This window comes from Cupressus sempervirens, chromosome 5 (assembly GCF_028749045.1).
Source record: "Cupressus sempervirens isolate cs-2001-9-10 chromosome 5, ASM2874904v1, whole genome shotgun sequence".
Lineage (NCBI taxonomy): Eukaryota > Viridiplantae > Streptophyta > Pinopsida > Cupressales > Cupressaceae > Cupressus > Cupressus sempervirens.
Genome location: NC_143122.1, coordinates 530387099 through 530410445, shown reverse-complemented (window position 1 = coordinate 530410445; position 23347 = coordinate 530387099). Strand labels below are relative to the sequence as shown.

Below are 23347 nucleotides of genomic sequence, written 5' to 3'. Positions count from 1 at the left end.
TCATTCACTAGAAGACTGGGGGCATGGGACATATTTTCTTGATTTTTGCTTGTGGGTATACTTTTGTTTTTCTATAGTGTTGTAAGCATTTATGCTGGTCCTATTCAACACATTGACTTACAAATGTATCATCCTTGACTGTTTTGCAAGACCGCACTCAGGGTTTATCCTGGCGCTTATGCCTTGATACAGGTGTAATCTTGCTAAATTAAACTTAGGGAATCTAATCGTGTAGTTATCTTGACTTACATGTCTCTGATGCTTAGATTGGATTTCCACATACCTATCTAATATCGATCATATTCATATCCTCATAGTTATACTAGTGATGGTTGTATGAGCTCATGATGTCCCTAATAAATGCTCAATGATGAAATTAAGAGTCTAAATGTTCTGCGCTTCTTGCTGGTAAACCACTTTGCATATTAGCTTGCATTTTAGGTTCATTTTCTAGCTTAGTCTTGCATTCTTGCATATGGGGAGAGCTCTCTCTTCATCTTTTTGTGGACATATCAGCTAACTCCTTTCATATATTTCTTTACTTTCTTCTTGTTCATGTCTTTTCACCTTCTTAATCTTTCGCTTCATCTATTTTCTATCTTGTCATCACATTATCTAAATTTTTAACCTCTTAAATAATTTTGACGTCCTAGATTTATTTTCGGGATCGAAATCCAAATTCGAGTTCATCTTGATGGTCAAAATTGTCTTTTAAAATTCTACTTTCTTCTGAGCAGTTAGCTGACCTTTTGAGGTCTAATCTCTGAATCATCACTGGGGCATCTTCATTTCTTCATGTCTTCATCATTTCCATACTTCATATCTACTTAAATTCACTATTTCATGTCTAAAATCACCTTTCTACTCATTTCAACCTTATTTTTATGCTATATCCTTCAAGGTCAACTCTAGTCAAATTGGGGCATTTTATCAATTTTTTTTATATAGTCATTCTTGGGTTCTAATCATCTATCTGTCATCTTGGACATTTCTATATTCTAATTTTCTCATTTCTAGCCAGTTTTTGCATCCCCTTACCTCATTTCAATTTCGATCTCGAGGGGGCAGAAATACTCTATCACTGCTTAGGAGCATTTGTTTGATCTTCTCACTTGCTCTCACTCTATCTGCTTTTCTAAGTGTTAGTATTCTTCTTGAATTCTAACATCATCTCTTCCTAGTGTTCAGTACTACTGCTATCAGGCTATGCATTCAGGACTTGCTATCTATTTCTGCATTTCACTCTTCGAAATTAGACATCTATATCTATCATCGCCTACATGGCTTCGATTTTCTTTGACATAATGTGTTCCCAGATCGATCACACATTAGTCAAAGAGGGGCAAATGTAATCACCTAAAAATGGTCATCTAGACTATTAGCCCCCTTTTCAACATTTTGGCTAAATTAATTTAATCATTTATCTAGACCAAATTGCTAATAATCAATTTATTGTATTATAACCTATAGTTTGACTATGCTATCCTAAGTTCATTATTTGATTAAAAGAACATGTCCCCTTTTAATTAAATAAAACACCCCATTCTTCTAACCCACTTAAAGTGCACACATAAAGTCCTTTTTCTATTTTGCAATTAAAAGAAAAAGCTTTGTGACTTTTGTCTTATATGACAAGTCAACTTATATTCTATTGGTTGACTTGTGTGTGCACATGGATCACTCCTCTTTTTGAATTCCACCGTTGATCATCCACCATCTTCATCTTGATCTCCACCATCCGTACATCTTTAAAAGGGAGAGAGCTTTCCCCCTCAAAGAATCCTCATTTTGAATATTGTTATGCTGCAGGTTTTCTAACAGGTTTCTTTGGAGCTTTGTGGAGAACTTCTATTTCTTGTCTACATTCTCTCATACCATAGCATTTTAGCTTAGATTCATGTTGCATGTTAGTTTAGCTTCTATTTTGCAATAATCTCTCACATAGCTTAATATTTGGATTGTAACACTCTCATTCATATTCTAGCATAGCTGCATTTGACATTCTCATTCTAGCTTAATCTTCATTTGCATTGCATCCTTGAGGAACTCCTTGGGACATTTGCATTCTTGCATCTTGTCTTTGGAACCTCCCATTGCATGGTTTACTAGCAAGAAGAGTATCTCTAAGGCTCATTTGAGAGTCTTTTTATTCTTGAAATATACTCTCTTGCACTGCATGGATAGGGAGCTCTAAGCCGCCATCTAAGCATTCCAACTCATGGAATTGTTTGGATAGAAGGGTTTAGAGTGGGACACTTTCGAGTGTACACAGGGAACCCACTTTACATGGTCAAACAACAACAAAAAGGTCAGGACCTCATCCAAGTTAAACTAAATAGACTTCTTGTCTTGGCTGATCAGTAGGAGTTGATGACCTCCACTTTCTCAACTCTTCCTTGGACGTTTTTTGATCATTCCCCAATCTTGTTCAACTCGATAGGTGGTCTTTTTTGTGCTCTAATAAGGCCATTTTGCTATGAAGTTATGTGGCAGTCCCATCCTAACTTCAACTATCACTAAGTCATGGAGTATTGCTTAGGCACAACTATCTATAGATTGGTTTAAAAACTTGAAAATGTTAGAGGGAATGCGATAGACTAGTGTAAATAGTCTTTTGGTGATATTTTTAAGAAAAAAAGGGGGGAAAGAGGGGGGAAATTAAACAGTTCCACCAAACCATGGCCAATGGGGATGATTATGTTGAAACTCATAGGGAGGAAGAAGATTTTTGTCATAATTGCAAGGAAATTATTGCTAGGGAAGAAGTGCACTAGAAGCAACTATCTAAATCTAGTAGCTTATGGAGGGAGATAGAAACACTTTTTTTTCACAGATTTGCCTCCAAAATAAGAAAATAAACACCATCTTGTCCCTAGAAGATAATAACAACAATTTTTGAATGAGCAAGAGGCTATAAGGAGATGGGTTGTCTAATTCTTTTATGAGGCCTATGTCATACCTAATAGGAGGATTGATTCCGATGTTAAGAGGATTCACATTCATACTTTTCCTAAAGTTTTGAATGTTGAAGATAATAACACTATCGTCAGCCCTAGCATCGAGGAGGCTAGGAAGGTGATGTTCTCTAGATCATTCCTATGACTTTACCATTTAATCCAATTCTATCCAAAACCTCATAAAGGAAGGACCAATTAGCTTTGGCATAAGCCTTAGAAGTATCCAATTTCAAGATCATACGAAGGTTTCTGTTCTTATCCATCAAATGTATAGCTTCATGAGTAGTTATCATTGCATTCAGAATTTGTTTGCCTGAGACAAAATCTTTCTAGGGAGTGCCAATAAAGTTACGAAGAGTTTTATTCTGATAACAAGAACCTTGGAAAAGACTTTATAAATAGGTTTACATAGACTAATGGGTCTAAAATAATTTGAAGCCTTAGGATTAGACACCCTGGGAACTAGAACAATAAAAGTATTGCTTAACTTCCTTGCCAACTTACATATCCTAAAGGAATCCCTAGTAGCCCTGGTCAAATCCACCTTGATGATCTCCCAAAAGTGCTAGAAGAAGATTAGAGGAAACCCATCCGAACCCGAGGCCTTATAAGCTTTCACTTCTGGGGAACTATTGGGCATAAGCTATTGGATGACTATGCTTCCACCTTTGGGCAGCAAATAAACTATAGCAAAAGCAAGATGTACTTTTAATATAGAGCCTAATCTGCAAAGGTGTATTACTTCTATTATGGGATGTAATGTCCCCTTTTTTGGGGACATTAAAAACTAATAGGCCAATCCAAATATGACCTTTGAGGACTTAATACAAAATTATTAAGTCAATTCTAATTAAAGGAGAGTGAATAAGAGATGAGTTGGCATAAGGGATAGAAACAAGAATACAAAAGTTGAAGAGTCACAGGTTGGGTCTTTTAAAGGAGGAGAAGCTCATTTCTTTATGCTTGGTTTATGATTCAGATTTTAGTTTCTTTCTTGAGAGAGTTATTTGAAAAGCTTCAGCTTTCATCCAGTTTGAGGACGTAAACCCTCGTTCCAATAGATAGTGGATGCAAACTCATTGTCCGTGGAGACGCCACACCAGGTGTCTCACATGTGCTTACAAGTTCTTTTCTTAGTATTCCAATCTGCTTGTAAAATTGTGCTTAAGATTGGATTTTTTGAATGTTAGTTATTGTATTGCTGATATATAATGCAATAACATATTCTAAGGTATCTTATGAGAATCTACTGGTTTATATTGCTAGTTTATAATGCATCTTCATATGTTTATGTTCTAAAGAAAAAAAAAAATTGAGTTAAAATCGGGCCAATATCCATTTGGGATATTACTATGGTATCAGAGCTAAACATCCTACCATCCTATGAAGTGTATTCAGGAAGTTTTATCATAGCGGTGTTTTCTCAGATGCATTACCTGAGAAAATTGGCTTTAGATTATTTGTATCCGTGGAAGAAAAGGAAATATTTTAGTATATAATGTCCATGAAGATGGAATAATTCGTTGTGATTGATTATTTTATCATTGGAAGCACAAATATAAGGTTTGGATATTTCTAAAAGTATCAAGGAGGAATATTTGTTTGGGGAGAAGACATTTGATGGTCAAAATATTTATCCTCCAAGTCCATGTTTATTGTTTCTGAGACCTTATGCAAAGAAAATTTTATCGGGCAACCTTTAATATCAATTAGTATTGTGAAGTTCAATATTGTGAAGTGAAGATTGCCATCAAGCATTTTATTGAGCAAATTTGAAGGACTATAGTTGCTATTTAAATTTGGTGTAGTATTAAAATTTGTGGCGTCAGAGTAAGGTCAGGCCACATTTTTATGGGCAAATGGTTCACGGACCCTGATGATGTTATTTGACAAATATAAATATTGAAGCAGTAGTTGCCATAAATAACAATTGCTAAAGAATTCTTCAGCACTTGCCATAGCTAATTTTTGAAGCCAAATTGCCGCAGAATCTATAGTCTGAATCCATACTTTTTAGCATTGTCAAGGATTTTGATTCCTATCATTGTCGCAATAGATAGTAGTGTTGGGATTACCACTAAAGATAATTTGTGTCCCAGTGCATTCAAATGCTCATCACTTGAGTTTGCAATCCATCATGAAGACAATCATCAAGTCCTTCCTTACATGATTCTAAAGATTGAATATTCTTCATTGGTGTAGAGCTTGCTATCAAGTTGAGAACAAGCAACATAATAAAAATGGTGACTACATGAGTTAAAAAGACGTTATCGTTTCCTAAGCCATCTTAGGGTGTAAGTTGAACAACCACAATATCAAGAGAGTTGTGTATAACTAATGACAGGGACTTTAGTGTCAATACATCCATTGAGCTAATGTAAGTAAAGAGCACACATCTTCGATTGCTGATAAATTACAAACAAAATCATTTTTCTAGAATCTTGCCAACTTGGGAGTTTCTGTGCAAAAGATTTTTTGAGAAAAACAAAGTCAGAAGGTTTATCGAGAAAGCTATAATTGTGGTGAATATTGTCCAGGAGTCTAGCTTGAATTTGGATGTCTGGACAGTCATGCATACCTCCAAACTCAGAAGTTAAGGGGTTGAAACTTAGTACATGCAATTGAAGATACATGTTGCACAAGTGCCACAGGCGTTAAGATTTTTGGCGATCATGAGAGCTGAAGAATATTAGTTCCTTTGCATCACATTGAGAGTCTTGGAAATATTTTCACCGAACCAGAAGATCTATTGCTTAGTGGGAAGAATTTGTGTGTGGATTTTGGCAGGTAGTTTTGGTAACAAAGACTTGCATACTAGGAGTTGGGTAGAGCTACTAATGCTAATCTAGGATCACAATTGTCTGGGATTGATTAATACTTGATGTTCCATGTGATATGTGAAAGCTAGTATCAATGTCTTTTAGTTTATTGCTATCTCCAGGCTTGAAGACAACTCATAGAATTGGCGTTCAGGATTTTTAAATATTTGCACACAAATTTGTACCAAGGGAAAACATAGCCATTGTTGTTGGACATCATTACAACAACGCTACAAGCTGATACCAAATGGATTTGTTTACAAAAGGTTGAGCTCCTAGTCATTTCCTTGGCATAAAAAATGCCTGAAAGAAACATACTATTATTGAATTGAAAGAACATTTGAAGCCTTCAGTCAACTGGGCATTGGTATACAATTATTAAGGGTTGTGAACTTCAATATTTGGAATTCATCCATTTATATGTTTAGCTTATCTAAAGAATGTATTTTGAAGGAAGTTGTATTCACAAGCCTTTAACCACTCTGGCAATAATGGTAAGGAAGGGTGATGCACTTCATGCTTGCTAGGAGATTTCTAGGAACGTCAAAAGATGGTGAAATGCAAAGTGGCACTGGGAGGGATCATTAATTTTCAAACTAAGCATACCAACAGATTTAACAACTACAACAGTGCTAAGAAATTTGTTTTCTGAATTGGAGGTAATCCCAAGACTTAGGCGATATGTAGCATGCAGCTTGGTGATTTACAACAGTGAAATCTTGCTCCAACAGTCACTACAGAAGGAAACACATTCTTTAATCAAGAAAAAACATAGGTAATTGAAGCGGTCATGGAAAGTCTAAAAAATCAAGTGTTTTCTTCAGAATTTAATGATACCTTTAATGGTGAACGGCTAAGAAACTTGCAAAAAGAAAAACAATTGGGTTGGCTATACATACTTGGGTTGCAACTAGAACAGATGGAATCCTCGAATGATGTTCTCTTTGAATTGGAAGAGATAGAAACTTATTTGAGCAATATAGAGCAGGTAGATTCTAGGCTCACAAATTGGGCTTTACAACCTTCAATGGTTACCTTGGTCCAACCCAAGTTTATGGAACATCCACATAAAAATGTGAGGATTGCATTTTTCTCTTGTCTCAATGAGATTATGTGAATAACATCTTCTACAACATCCTACAATGATGTGGTGTTGAAAAAAAAATTTGTAGCTGATAGTGAAGAACTTGGAGGGATTGCATGATGACAAAGATCATGTTTTTGACAAGAGAGTTCAGATTTTGGATATTATGGTAGAGATGAGATTATTTTCAATTATGATTGACCTTGAATGCAATAATTTAATTCTTCAGCTATTAGAATGCTTCTTGTTCGAAATTAGGAGCTACCATTTAGGAAGTGTAAAGATTTGCATGCACACTATTATATCTTCAATTCTTGATGTAGATGTTGAAATTTGCAAGTGGTTGTAGTCAACCTTGTTAGCTTTTTGGAGGAGGGAACATAGATATTGCAAAGACATGTTTAAGTCGACGATCTTATCTACAGCCTTAGAGCTCATAGAGGAAGTAATTAAGCATAGAACCAACAGATTTCAGGATCACATGACGGGGTGGGTTTACAAGTTTAAGGAACCCCTATGAGGCATGAACAAATTTGCTTGACATGTAAGGACACTAGTACACCCAATCATGTTTGTGGGAATCGTAATAACGAAGAGGAGGCTAAAGAAAATTAGACCGGTGCTAAGAAAAATGTAGATAAGATGATTTCAGCTATGGATAAGGAACATACAAGTTTCTATGTTGGTGATTTGGAGGTTAGCCTTGACAAACATGTTGATGAGGTTAGTTTTACTTGAAGTAATAGCATGTGGGAGTCTTTGTATGATGAGCCTTTGTGTGAAAATGATAACATAGCAACACTTTTGTCTTTATGTGTAAATCAAAGGAACAAGGAAAGTGAGGCCTATGATTATATTTTTGAGGGGTGTGATTAACCATGTGTTTCTTATACGCATGATATAAACTTCGAGAAACAACCCAAGATGACACTACAAGACAATGAGTTGTACCAACATGACAATAATGAGATGCATGCCTTCAAAAAACAATTGAAGGTTAGTGAAGACTTGATTGTGGCATCTTTGGTACGTTATCACAACACTCATAGGATGGTTAAGGATCTCCATAGGAAAGCTCAAAAGGGAGTAGAAGGAGATTTGCTTGTTGCTAATTTGCAAGTAGTCAAAACAGCCCTTGAATCTATGAAATCAAATTATTTATGTTTGCTTTCTGGCAAGGATTATATTCTTAAGATTGTTGGAATATATGTTGATCAGTTGAGTAAAGGAAAGAATTAGATTATGGAGCTCAATAGGGAGCTTAAGTATGCTCATGAGCCATTGCATGATACACATATTGCTCTTCATGAAGCAAAAAATCAAGCTAGGGTCACAAATCATACTAGGGAGCATGAAAGTAAAGAGAGGCAGGAGGTTTTCCAAGAAGTAATTAATGAACTTGATAGCATTCAACAGATTTATGACTCGGATAGTTGTCTCAATAGACCAAGTGCCAAAATTTTGAATCGCATTCAGCTTGTAGACAACCCTTTATTTGAAGTAGATGTTGATTGGACTTTTGATAATCTCCTTTTTGAGATAAATGTGGGAGCTTGTTTTGATTGTCATGAAGAGGATGATCTTGACTTCAAAATTTTCGATCCAGATACAGTTCCTAGCAGTGAATCTTGGTCACAGGATTGGTGTGGTGAATTGACTATGGTCACCCATCCTTTGATCAGCCAATATATCGTTCCTGATTCCAACCTATATATAAGTTGGATGGATTTCATACATCAGCGATTGAATAGATCTTGGTGGAGGATTTATGAGAGTTATGTTTTGATCATAAGGGATGGTTTTTCAGCCTCATTCTTATTCATAGCACCTATGTACTTAGGGGCTCTCTAGATTGATGACAATAGTATGGTATTTGATGTGCCCATGTTGTTGATTTCAGCTACTGAGCAGCTTGTTTCTTATATCAACAATTTAGGTCGGGTCATCACCATCTACTATGATATACATAGCTCCTTGATGCATTTTTATCTCATCATATCTAATGGTCATGACAACATGGCTTGGGATTATGGCATTAGCACACTTGATGTATTGTTATTATGGGAAGACAATGAATGGCTTTCCAGTTCTCAATCCTTCATTCATATCACAATAGCACAGCAGATTGTTAGAGCATTATTCATGATGATGATATGGGACCCAGTTATTGTGGTCGCATGCTTACAGTTGTTTGAGGGAAAACAATCTCGAGAGGGAGGACTGCAATGTCCCATTTTTTTGGGACATTAAAAACTGATAGGCTAATCCAATTATGACCTTTGAGGACGTAATACACAATTATTAAGTCAATTTTAATTAAAAGAGAGTGAATAAGAGATGAGTTGGCATGAAGGACATGGACAAAAATACAAAAGCTGAAGAGTCAAAGGTTGGGTCTTTAAAAGGAGGAGGAGAAACTTATTTCTTTATGTTTGGTTTATGATTCAAATTTCAGTTTCTCTCTTGAGAGAGTTATTTAGAAAGCTTCAACTTTCATCCAACTTGAGGACATAAACCCTTGTGCTAGTAGATAGTGGACGCAAACCCATTATTCGTAGAGATGTCACACCAATTGTCTTACATGTGCTTATAGGTTCTTTTCTTAGTATTTCAATCTAACTGTAAAATTGTGTTTAATATTGAATTTTTTGAATGCTAATTATTGTATTGCTGATGTATAATGCAATAACATATTCTAAGGTATATTATGAAAATCTACTAGTTTATATTGTCGGTTTATAATGCATCTTCATGTGTTTATGTTCTGAAAATTATTTTTGAGATAAAATCAAGCCAATATCCATTTGGGATATTACATGGGATGTCAATCGGAGGGTCTTATGGGTGCTTACCTTGGTCTCCCTCTTACAGTGAAGGAAGTCTTTAATCAATTATGGAATACTATTCTGGAAAGAATGCAGAAAAAACTTGTGGTGTGGAAGGGAAAGGTTTTAAGTGGTGTGGGCAAATCCAATTATTGGTTGCTTTTCTCCAAGGAATGTTGGTGTACTTCCTCTCCTTGTTCAAGACCTCTCGTGGTATGGTGAACAACCTTGGAAAAATTCAAAGAAATTTTCTATGGAATGGTAATGAAAAAAGAAATAGAATGAGCCTAACGAACAAAGACACGGTGTGTAAAGTAAAGGAGAAAAGGGGGTTACAATTTAGAAAGATTTACGACCTTAACAAAGCTTTAATAGCCAAAATTGATTGGCTTCTGACTTTGAACCAATCTAGATGGGGAGATATAATGAAGGAAACGTATCTTAACAATACCCCCTTTGTTTATTGCCTATTAGATAATGATTGGTCATCAGGCTCTAAAATATGGAACAACCTAATTAAAAATAAAAAGCTCCTTCAAGACGGGTTTTGATGGCTAGTTGGAAGAGGGAACATAGTTAGATTCTGGGAAGATAACTGGCTTTGAGGGACACCTTTGGCTATGAATAAATTTTGTCAACTCAAGGACTTACTTAAATTAAACTATGGGGAGAGAATTAGTGATTATATAACTAGAGATAGTAAATGGAAAAGGATATTAGAAGATGGGATACAATGTAATCTTGAACCTCTGGTTACTGAACTCATGGAAATTTTGAAAACTGATGGAGTAAAACAATTCCTAGAGAATGATAAAATTGTATGGGATAGAACTACAATTGGAAAATTTACAATTAAGCTTATCTTGTCCTTTTCAAAAATGACCATACACCCCAGTACTAGAGGAATGTTTGGAACAACCAATTGATCCCTTAAATTAATTTCTTCAAGTGGACAACTATCCTAGGAAAGATTTCAATCATTGACAATCTAAGAAAAAGAGGCTTTCAAATCCCTAACAGATGTTATCTCTGCAAAGTTGAGGAGGATAGTATTATGAACATCTTTCTTTTATGCCCCTTTGCCAAAGACATACGGTCTATAATATTCCAAAAGTTTCCTATGGAGTGGGGTTTTTTGAATGACTTACAAAAATTTACCATCAACACATTTACAGGGAAGGGAACGTTGTAGCAAATTCTTCAGCAAGCCTAGGGCTACAAGTCCAAGGAATAAGGTGATGAAGGCAAATGGCCTCTTTACATGTTGAAGTACAAGCCCTCGTGGAAAGGCAAAAAATTAATATACAAAGGGAATGATGGATACTTTTTGGCTAGGGATTCATTATTGGACACTTACAACGGTGCTTACTTTTAAGTGGGATGTCGCTTTGAATTTAAATTTAAATCAAGCGATGAAAAGATGAAATGATTTAAATGTGACTTGGGACTCGTGTTTTAAAGTCATTATGAAAATTACTAGGAGGATTACAAAAAAGATTACAAAAGATTTTGGCAGAAGGAGATTGAATAAAAACATTTATTATGTTTACACTAAACTTTTGGCTCGAATTAGAGAGAATGTTTTTTGGAGGCAAGTTAATTGTATGATTGATCGCAAGGTTATACACACAGGTCGCCCCATCGATGATGGGACAAACAATTCTCCACCACTTTGAGTTATAATTATGACATCTTAAATTACTTCTATAAGTGCAACTTTGAGCTTTTTGTGAGTGATTTTTTTCTTAGACTGAGTTGTTGGTGTAAGGGTGTAACCAAGATCTTCAATCTGGAGTTGTTGGAGGATTCTAGACAAGGTTCTGAGATGGGTGGCGACATGGTGAGGATTGAACCATCCAAAATTGAGGACTATGTGAGAAAGCCCTATACTAGGATGGCTTTGAAGGAAGGGGAACTGGTTTCGTCCGTGGAAGCTATGGCAGGACATGACAATGATTGTTCTTCTCAAACTATTAACTCTTGGACAAATAGGAGAGTCACTAATAATGGTATCTCTTTCCAAGTGAATGAGAAAATTAATGCTATGGCTATGCGGTTATCTATGGAGGGAATAAAATGGCAGCAAGTTACTAAAGTTTCTAATAAGATGAGCCTTAAAATATTCTTCAAGGGGGATGAAGAGTCAGTGAAATTCATAGGCAAGTTTAGTTGTGATGACATTCTAGAGCCTTGGGATGAAGTATGTCTTGTGATAATGAAATATCTTACTCTGGAAGATAGATTTAGTGTGTTATTTTTATCATTTTCCTTCACTAAACCATTCTAGGCACCATGATGAGGTTTCTACTCTTTTTTTCCTCCATGATCTAGAAGCCCTAGTGATGGAGGTGAGGGATAGAAGGAAGAAGGGTAAAAACTATACTATCCTCCAAGGGCTTGTCCTCTGTCTGTATAATTTTCAACTTTCCCTATGTCTGCCTCGGTGTATTTCTTTAGTGGATAACCAAGGCCTGCAAAATCCACCCAAGATTGGGGGTGGGGGTTATTCCTACGACCCCCACTCCTCAATCATTCCCATCTTCCACTCCCTCTGCAAACTCCAAAAAACATAAGAAGAGTTTGGATGGGTCCCATGCTACTGCTAAAAAGCCTAAAGTAGAATGCACTATTAAAATTTATCTAGTTAATTCTGATGAGGAGAATGATGGGGGTCATAGGAGGTTGAGTAGATTGGCCAAGAGTCACGCAAGGAAGAAACAGATGGCTAATAGATAAATGGATACTGGAGATGAAGAGTCAAGGTCAGGAGCCAGTGAGAAGAGGAAGTCGGGAAGAAAGGAGATTATGGTTAGAAAAAATTATGTTGATAAGGAGGAAGAGGACAATGATGAAGAGACGGAGGAGACCTTTGACTCAAAAGTGGGAGAAGATAAAAAGACAAAGGAGGCCAGTCGTGACTCTACATGTGTTTGCTAGTTTCACTATGAACACCTTTGACTTCACCTCCATTGTCCATCTTCCTACCCAAATCACCAATGACACTTCTCTGATGATTGCTCCCTCCCGGGTGAGGACTGAGAAAAAAGAAAAAGATATGGTTTCTGCTAAGCTCAATGTGATGCAGGTTCATGATATGGTGATACCTAAAGTCACATGTGTTGGCTGCCAAGAACCGAATGGTTCTAAGGAAGATACAAAATGGGAGATTGAAGCTCTCAAGTCCAATTTACTACTATGGACAAGAGCTTCAAGACATTGTCCAGGTTCACAGTAAAGGTGACTCATGCAGCGACAACCACACTTCAACTACTCCACCAGGAGGAGGATGAGGGTCTAGATATGAAGGACTCCAAGAAACTATATGGCTTCCTGGTAGATGATTGGGCCAAGGTCTTTCTGCCAAGAAAGGGAAAGGACAAGGCTAGAGTATAAGCCTTTGTTTTTTTATGATTTTATTTACTATGCTCTGGTTCTGCTGGGATGTTCCAGCTGGTAAATTTCTAGACTGGCCGGTTATGGCCTTAATGGACTTTAATAACTTTTTAAGGAGTTGCAGATGGTATGCTTTAAGTAGTTGTAGATGGTATGTTTATCTTTCTGTTAGTAGGCAAAACAATGCTCTAGTTGCTAGTAATTTTGCCACTATATTAGATAAGAACTTGTTTTGGTTGTGCAAGTTCTGGGCGACCGTGTTTTTGATATTAAGGGATGGTGTTGTGAATGCGCTCATAATTTAGTTGCTGGTTATCTGTTGTGAATGGTTTAACCATTGTTTTTTTATAAGGGCCAGCCCCCTTGTTTTTGTCTGCTTTAACATCAAAAACTAACAATAATGGACTCTTAGCAGTGAATTGAAAATTTTGAAGTTTGCAACTATTAAACAATGAAATCAGAAATCTAAATTATACCTGGTAGTTTTTATGTAATTTATATCATTACCTATTGATCTAAATGATGACATGGTTATTGTTGTTACAGTTCTGTTCCTCATTGTTGATATATATATATATTGCTGCTGTTACAAATCACGATACTGTTATCTGTTATAACATTGGCATGATATATTTATGTCTTTTTTAATGGTATTGATAATTTTTTCTTAAGCATTATTAAAATTTGCCACGCTGTCAGGGACAACCAACCATCCCCGAGACAGTCAAGATGTTCCAAGCTATTTGAGGGATGGCCAGACATTCAAACTTCATATAGAATTTTCATATTTTTGCAACATGTCTCAGAGAATTAAAGATCTTTATTACCTGAAACACCATTGGGGTTGGGGATGGAGATACTAGGACCAGGGACAGGTCCCCAGGCAACATGATTCAAAAGTTCCTCGAGTTCCTTATTTTTCTGTTAAATGACTGCCAAGCAAGGTTTTATTTGCTGTAGCATAACTTAAGCTGAGTAAGTGTGATTTTAATCCTCACAAACCGGGATTTTTTACAATACTTCCAAATTTTTGATAGCAAGAAAATTATAAGCTGTAAAAGTCCTTCTGCCTTCATAATTTCAACAATGAGACAAAAATGTTTTGAACCTTTTCCTCATAAAATTGTCTCCCACCAACAGTGTACAGTAATGTTGAGCCCCGGATGAAAATGTATAAATGGAATAAAAATAATTCTAGGTTTTTTGGGTAATAATTCAAACATTTAAGGTATTTTCAAATGAGAACAAGTTATATTAAAGCTTTGCTGAATTTTCATCAATCAATATTATGAGGCAATAGCAGTTTCTTGAAGGAATGTTTCAAGGTCTTCCAAACTGCACAAGAACAATTTACAGAAAAAAATATTGATGAATTGATGGCAACATAAACCTGTTATGTTGAATAGTTTCTTGATAGTTAAAGTACACAACTCTCATCCATTTGAAGGAATACTGAATACTTACTGCACATTTCCTAAGTCAGGGTAGATTGCTTTTGCAGACTCAAAGTCCTGCAATGGTAACAAGTTTGAACCAAATTCAGTCTGATTTTTTTTCTTTGAACATTTTTCATAAACATTTATTCAAAAGAAGAAAAAATAGAATTACTGGAGAAAACCTGGTCTTTTGTTGAAGAGGTGTACGATATAACACAAGCCATTCCTGCTCCTACTGCTGCCTGATAAATAAAAATGAACCACCATTTCTTGTTATGAAACTGACAACATATTTGAGGCAACCCAAAAGCATAACCAGAATATTCATTCAAATTGAAAAGTCAATCAAAACAAATTTGGCTAGGCGATTTTCAATTTATCCAGATGAGTTGCATACCTGTAGACCAATGACACTGTCCTCTATAACAAGACAGTTTTTGACTGAAACTCCCAGTCTCTGGAGTGGAACAAGATTTAGAAAGGTCGAGTCTTGATCTCATAGAAAATCTAATGTAATACGCATCCAGATTCTAGACACGACCAAATTGATGACATGCTTATTCTGTAAACTTGGTTAGACATGATTTTTTGAAGATGACTTACTTTGGAAGCTTCTAAGTAAATTGTAGGTGCGGGCTTCTTTGTTTGTACATCATCTCCTGCCAGTAAATATTGAAGAATCAAACCAGTAAACATCAATTCACATGCATAACAAGTAGAATATGGAATTCTGTTAACATGCACTCAAATGCAGAACTCGATTAGCATGCATATTGATCAGCAAATCCACATGATTTTCCTTCAATACCAAATATTGCCAAGGACGTAGCTTGTTTTTATACTGATCAACTAATATATAGGAAAAATCATACTGATAAGTCTGGTATTTATTAATTTACTGACTGAAAATGAGATTTTATTAGAAAATTGCCACAGATGGAGCCATATAGTGGAAAGAGACCTGCAAGGAAGCAATCTAGCTTTTGAAAACGCTCCTGTGCATTATGAAGATTTTGACATGTCAGACTGCATGCTAAAGCTCGGAAAATTAATTTGTAACCGACATGCCTTTAGAATCTCAAAATTAGTACCAGCCCAAGTAGATTTTCAAGACACAGTATTACTGAGCTTTTTGTAGCTGCAGAACAAACCGCCAGCTTAACTCCCTACATCACAAAACAAAAGGAAATGCAGGAAGCCAAAATATGTTTATCACCAACAATTAACATTGGACTGCAGGCTAATGTACCATCTTAAAATAACTAGTAGAAATTGCACTTCCCATTTCAGTAGTGTTTCCATATATAACAGGGAATTGAAAAAAGATATTGTACAGTCTGCCTTGATTCAGAGAGATGTTCGCAATAAAAAGATAAATGACTAGTGTCATACAGCAGCTCTGCCTTCATCCATCAACTGCAATACCCCTGGCCTCGGCTTTATCTGGTATATAATCAAAGATATATTTCAGGAAAAAAAATCGGCATCCTCTAATAAGACTTTGACTCAATGCAAAGGATGTTTATGACACAGAATCGAGCAATTAGCGACGTACTGCTCCAGATCGTATGATATCTTTATATTTTTCTGTCTTCCAGTCCTGTAATCAGAAGCAAATAAAAATCCTGGAAAGCATTTGGGCCCTAAACAAGACATACTCAAAATAAAAAATATAAATTATAGGCAAACAAAGAGTCCTAGTGTATTTTTGGAAGCCTAGTCCCTATCAGTATAAAACCTTTTCGGCCTGGGATTAATATGTTGTTCACAACACTATTCCAAGTTTCATTGTACAAGTTACAATAGTGGCTTAAATCAGCATAAGAAAATTATTTTGAATTTCTTGATTGAGTAGAGAAAGAGTTCAAATATTTTAAGAATACATCTTACAGATGAGTTTTAATATTTATAAACACAATAGAAAAAGTTGATGGAATTTGTTTTAATATATTAACAATTAAGAAGTATAAATTTACCAACTGTTATGCTGTAGTTGTTTGGACTGCAGTATGAATTTAAATTCATTTTTGAATATATAGAAAATTAAAAATTCTGAGGGCAAGCATTTTATAGTCATTTGCAGTTTGCTAAACAGTTCATATCTTCTCAAACATAAACCATTGTAAGATAATAAAACATTTTTCTGGAGGTAATTGTTAGAGTAAATAATTAATTTACTAATTATTTATTCTATTACTTAAGCTTACTTAGGTAAATGCATTTTATTTATTAGTTGAAGTCTAGGAGTTCGTTATAAGTTGTTGACAATACAGGAGTTTGTTCTCTCCTAAGTCATACTTATCCTCTCACATTGTTCGAGGACTTCCACCTTATGTGGATGTATGTTTAGTTGCCACATTTATCTCCTAGCATCTTCTAGCTTGTTCTAGAAGATTCCTGGAACTCTTTATATTCGGGCTCCCTCACTGTATTTCACATCTCATCAAGGCAAACTGTAAATACATTTTCATTGTATTTGCATATTTTCTCTCTCATGTCCGTTTAGGGGTTTTCCCTTGCTCCACTCTCTTCTCTCCTTGGCTTCTCTTTGACAGGTTTTCGCATGCAGGTGATCTTGGGTGTCTTCGGAGTTGGATTTTATCAACTCCAACATGGTATCAGAGACTCCCTACTGCTGCTTCGTTAAAGGATTTTTGAAGCCGTGATTTGGAGTCACAAACCCTAATTTGTTTGTGCATTTTTTCTTCAAATCAGGGGATCAGCGAATTTTCGAAGCACTTTCAGCCCAAACAAACGTTACCATTGGATCCGGAAGGCCATTTGCAGTCAGGATTCTTATAAAACTTTTCGTTTTTGGAGACAGAGCTCCGTGAGGCAAAAAAAATTTCATTCCAAGGCTTTACAGTACAGATCGTACGAACGAGGTGCGAAAAAAATTCAAAAAATATATATAAAAAGCGCGCCGCCGTAGCAGCGCCAAAGTGCCACCCGGCGGCCACTCGCGCTCAGTCTTCCGCCGACTTGGTCTCTGCTCCTCCAACGCACCACCTTTGACTGCGTTCTCAGCCGTGGCGACACCACCTCTGCCGCTCCGTTGACGTTTTTAACAAGCACGCCTCCCTGAATCTCAGCTCCCCCCGTGGACACATAGGCTCCGCCGCCCCTGCACCTGTTTCTGCCGCCCATGCAGACTCAGTGTCACGTTGGATTTTGTTGCACAGTTGGCAGCCCGCGGGGGTGACACGTGGCCTGGGCACCACGTGGACCCGCCACAACACCTTGCCACGTAAGCCGCCTGCCACATGGCATCCACGTGGCATCTTTTTTGCATTGAAGGGCCAGAAGCCGTCAAATTTTTTCCCTTGAATTGCTGACGTCAATGCTTGCATCAGCACACCTTCTTGCACTCTCCTTCTAGGTCCTTTTTGACCTAATCTTAGTTTTTTGGCCATAACTTGAGCATACGGAGGTATTTTTCCGATCCAAAAGAAGCACCGGAAAGTTGGTTCCAAGACGGAGACATTGGTGCAAGTATTTTTAGGTTTTGATGCATTTTTGTTGCCTATTTTTTCAGTCAAAGTCTGAATTTTTTTTGACTCTGGCAAGCATATCTTTTGCGTCCCATGTCAGTTTTTTGAAAACTTTATATTTTTGGAAAGCTGGTTTTGTCACCTTTTCAAAAATGTGGTCTTTTTCCTTAGATTTTAGCCCCATGTAGCTTGTTTTCAGTTTTGATCATTGTAGCTATCATTTTGAAGCACTTTTATGTATCGCACTGAGATAAAGTGTCACTCTTGCATTCCGAGGGTCACAAACGTTGTTTTGAGTCAGCTGTACTTGCACTATTTTATAAAGCACCATGAGGGGGATAGTTGTTTGCTGTTTTAGGCCTTCTCCCTTTGTCAAGTGAGTGTCCCTTCCACGACATTAAACCCATGCAGCGTCAGTGTGAGCGTGTCTTTATAGGTGTCTGTACCTCTTCCTCTCTCGTCGTTCTTGGTTCGTCTGTAGGAGACTTTGGCCCACCTTCTTAGTTGCCTGTCATCACACCCCGTCTGCATTAAGGGGGGGTTATGCTATTGTTCTAATGCATCCGTGGTTCAATGGTTCAATAGTGTGAACTATGTATTCAGTGGTTGATCCTATGTACAAGGCGATTGCAGTGGCTAGCTACCTATGCATTTCGGTGAGATGGATCATCTACCATATAGACACGCTCGGTTCGTGCCTTCTTCTTCCTTGGTGGTTCTTCAGATCAACAATTTGGCAGATTTTGTGACTTCTTCATGCTTCAGTGATGCTTCTTCATGATCACTCCTTGTTCCTATTTTAGGGGACAATTTCCTTAGTTGGAGGCTTCTTCTGTTCTTCACTAGGTTACCTCTTTTTGGGGGAGGGTTTTTCCCACGTGGTTTTCTCTCTTTCCCCGTTTTACAGAGGTTGCATTCTTTTACATTGTACATGGGTACCTAACATGGCCTCGTTGCCTGGACCCATTCTGCATTTCTTAGTGTTGTGAGCTTAAGGCATTTTTTTAAGTTGCACTAAAGGGGGGTTGTTAGAGTAAATAATTAATTTACTAATTATTTATTCTATTACTAAGCTTACTTAGGTAAATGCATTTTATTTATTAGTTGTAGTCTAGGAGTTCGTTATAAGTTGTTGACAATACGGGAGTTTGTTCTCTCCTAAGTCATGCTTATCCTATCACATTGTTCGAGGACTTTCCACCTTATGTGGATGTATGCTTAGTTGTCACACTTATCTCCTAGCATCTTCTAGCTTGTTCTAGAAGATTCTTGGAGCTCTTTATATTCGGGCTCCCTCATTGTATTTCACATCTCATCAAGGCATATTGTAAATACATTTTCATTGTGTTTGCATATTTTCTCTCTCATGTCCGTTTAGGGTTTTTCCCTTGCTCCACGCTCTTCTCTCCTTGGCTTCTCTTTGACAAGTTTTCACATGCAGGTGATCTTGGGCGTCTTCGGAGTTGGATTTCATCAACTCCAACAGTAATAAATAGGCTCTGATACATTGGTCGTTTACCAATATCTAGACGAAGTTTTAATCTCTAAGGCTTATAAAAAATATGATGGTTTATGACCAACCCTTGTCTAAAATTTTACAATATTGCTAGGAAAAATAACCATGATATCCGGTGTCTCCCCAAGTTTCAGGGACATGAGGATGCAGTTTCAAGAATGGTAAAAAGATATTACAAATACTGGTTATGGCTGAAGGCCAGCAAGGTGACGTCTACTGAAGTATTATTACAATGTATAGATATTTATATTTATATTTTCATGATATGAAGTGAATAAAAATTAAAAGTTAAACTAACTTAAACTAGAAGAGGCTGAAGTTTTTTAGAAAATTTTAGAAGGAAACACAATGTGCTGTATTTGCGATGACAAACCATTGATCCAATAACCCATGCTAGGAGTCCCATGTGACAAATATCAAAATGCCAAAACAAGAAATGCATAATTGTAATGAACAAGAAGCTCAAAATATTGGAGTTACAAAAGATTGGAAGAAATCTCAGGAATTGCTCCTTATCTCTAGAACTACTAGACTCAACTTTCTCCTACAAGGAAGCTCCAACTAATCCTGACCATACATCCTAGTCTTCATCAATCTTCTTCAGCTCCTGAAAATCAATATCCCATTGTACTGCCTGATTTTCCTTGTACTTATACAAGTTGCAATGGATGAGACAAAGGCACTGTATACAACAAGAAGCTTCTCCTAGGGGTGAATTTGTTCTTCTTAGTAAAGTTGATAACACTTAAGTCGATCGATTCCTCTTTGTTGTAACGAAACTGAAAACCTACAAGATGAAGCAATGGGAAGTGTATGCAGCAATCCTAGAGGCCCATTTAGTCACCACTGAACAATTTTTCATATGCCAGTGTGTCTATCTTTGAAGTACTATTGGACCCATCTAGTTCAATAAAAGTTTTGATGAATGAGGTTTCCTCTATGCTGTTCATTTTCTAGAGGACCTTCATAATTCCTTGAGCTCCCCATCATTGATTGAAACTCTACCAAAACTTTCTATATACCAAGTTTCATTTACCGGAAATAGAGTCGGACATAAAGGAGGGAGTGGCTTCCCTTACCACTACTGAATGATCAGATGGACAGCGTGCTAGTCAAGTTATAAAGGGATCTTTCTCACAAATGGCAACTTTGATCTGGAAAAGCATACCATCTATCCACCTCGTAGATGGCAACTTTGACCATTTTGTCTGATGACGAAAAGGAAGACAATAAATGTGTAGCACTGACCTAACGAAGATGTATCATTGACCAAACCCCTTTCCCCCTTTTCACTTGCTCCATCTTGGACTCCTCCCACCTATTACACTCCTATGTGATGGTCATTAGTCGCAGTGGCTCCTACAAATAAAGCATCCTCTGCAATGAACTGAACTAAGACACAAATATGGTCTCCACTAGCTTGAGGAATTCCTTACTTGAAATGGAACAAAAGGGGTCAATGCCATATGGAATTTGTGTAATGCCTTCTTAATTTTTAATACCGATTAGATAGTCAGAAATTTAGAAAATTGAAACCCTTACCAAGCTCTTGAAAACACGTCTAGTGATGAGTAACTTTGAAATGAGATGAAACTGTAAATAGTCACTATAAACAAGGATTAATAAACTATAAAAACCAGCCTAGCATTAGACAACAAAAAGTAAATAACAAAAAAATCATAGACCTCTATCTCAGAAGACAAAAAAGACACCATATGGCAAAGTAAAGGCCAGTGCTTAAATAATTAATATTATAGAATTACAATTAATATTTAATTTTATCAAGAGTGAAGGGGCATCATGAAGAGTTATGTCTATGAAGAAAAGAACGAGAAGAAAAAGGGATAAGGAAGCATCATGGTTTGGATACATTGTATGTCTAATTATTACTCCTTGTCGACCATGGGCTGTGGTTCAACAGCAATGCAGCTGAAAACCCACAAGGTCTGAAATTAGAGAACAGAAAACCCCTAAGTTCCAATGCTGAGTTAAATTCAAAAATATTTTAAGAGATATCACTGCAGATTGGGAATAATTAACAGAAGATGCAAAGGATAAGTTCCCTATTTTCTAAAATATATTCTATATATTAGATCTAATAAATTGTTAAAACTGCACTTTTCTAAAGTTGTTATCATATTTAAAATTGATTGTGCTTCTATAATTAAGTCATATTTTTAATTATTTAAAGAAAAATAAGAGAGGGGAGGCAATACAATTTGCATTTTAATATTGAGACCTCCTATCATCTAATGACACCTTTTCATACCCAAGCAAATCTTTTGTTGTCCTTCAATGCAAAGTAATGAAATTGATGAATGATCAAACCCACAGCTCCTAAGAATCACTGCATACAAACACCTATCACAAAAAGAGAGGAGCAACACTATGGAGGCTAGAATTCACAGATCCACAGAAGAGACAATTCTTGATGTGCAAAAAAAATAGCAAATTTTATTGAATGAATTGAATTACAATAAAAGATCATCCTTATAAAGAAGATCAAAATCCTAAAAGGTAAAACCTAGGTTGCATGATAATAATTAATAAAAGAATTATTATTATATGCTTAAAGTTTAGCTTAAGTAAAACTGATTTAATAAGAAAACCTTATTACTCTGAAACTCCCCCCACCCAAGATAAACTTAGGGAGTAGCTAAAAACCTAGAAACTACTATTGAAAGTAAATTTGGGTCCCAACAACAAAGTCAAATGATGTACCCAAGCACAACCAAATCTTTGTAAAAAGGAGAAATAGAGAAAACCAAATGGGAAAAACCCTACTCCAAGAAGAGATGGAAATAATGTTGAAAAAACTAATGAAGGACTATAGAAACCTCCAAACTAGAGAATGTCCTAGAAGATAGGAACAAAAGGATAATAATGAAGAATGCCATTGAAGCATGTAGAAGTTGCAAAGCTCTGTTAGAAAGTAACTAGAAACCTCCAAACTAGAGAATGTCCTAGAAGATAGGAACAAAAGGATAATCATGAAGAATGCCATTGAAGCATGTAGAAGTTGCAAAGCTCTGTTAGAAAGTAACTATTGATCTAAAAAACCTTCACTAAAATAGAAGCTGACCAGGTAGAGAAGACTATAACCTACATGAGTGCTCTTAGAAGACACTACCCGAATTAGGAGGTGTACAAATGCAAACAACTGCACTAGAAGATACAGAAGGCATGAAACACCAAAGCTTGAAGAGTTGATCAATCGAAAATGGAAGGCTGTAACTAAAGTGGGAATGAAAAGAAGAGTGTCTATGGAAAATGATCCATCTCGCCGAAATGCATAGGTACCCACCCACTGCATCCGCCTAGTACATAGGAACAAATACTAAATACATAGCTCACTCCATCAAACCAAAGGAAGCATAAGAACCAATAGAACCCCCCTAATACAGACAAGGGTGAGGAAACAGGCAACTGGAATAAGTGAGCCAATAGAATTGCATGTCAAGGAACCATGCTCAAGAGGCACAAAAGAATACATACCCGTTAACTGGGGTGGTCAACCTCAAACACGTCATGAAGCTAATGTCACAAAAGGGAAATTTACTGGACAAAATATGGCAAACAAAGGCAAAACATCAACCCCCCATGGCACTTTAATCAAAGTAGTGCATGTACAATAAGGCACAAGATATGGCGAATCCCAAGAATACAATAGTCTGCATGAATTTCCTCAAATAACACTACTCGAATGAGAAAGCAAAACAACTAAAACGAAAATATAGATGCAATATGACACTTTATCTCAATGCGTGTGCAAAAATGCATACAAATGATGTCTAGAAACCAAAAGAGACATAAGGCTAATACAACA

General features: G+C 36.5%; 1 protein-coding gene across 2 annotated transcripts in view; it reads right to left on the bottom strand.

The window, feature by feature from the left end:
- Positions 1 to 14176: 14176 nt before the first annotated feature.
- LOC149557037 (Haloacid dehalogenase-like hydrolase (HAD) superfamily protein) overlaps positions 14177 to 23347 on the bottom strand; it is a 59957-nt gene continuing 50786 nt past the window's right edge. The window contains exons 3-11 of one of the 2 annotated variants that reach the window (XM_089831688.1): positions 16070 to 16114; positions 15907 to 15957; positions 15606 to 15680; positions 15476 to 15509; positions 15118 to 15173; positions 14912 to 14971; positions 14697 to 14756; positions 14543 to 14589; positions 14177 to 14413 (exon numbers count right to left, since the gene is read on the bottom strand). In XM_089831688.1, coding sequence (XP_089687814.1) covers positions 14365 to 14413; positions 14543 to 14589; positions 14697 to 14756; positions 14912 to 14971; positions 15118 to 15173; positions 15476 to 15509; positions 15606 to 15680; positions 15907 to 15957; positions 16070 to 16114 — 477 coding nt within the window. In that variant the 3' untranslated portion in view covers positions 14177 to 14364. The remainder of the gene's footprint in view (positions 14414 to 14542; positions 14590 to 14696; positions 14757 to 14911; positions 14972 to 15117; positions 15174 to 15475; positions 15510 to 15605; positions 15681 to 15906; positions 15958 to 16069; positions 16115 to 23347) is intronic. The other variant, XM_089831689.1, reaches the window with a different exon arrangement.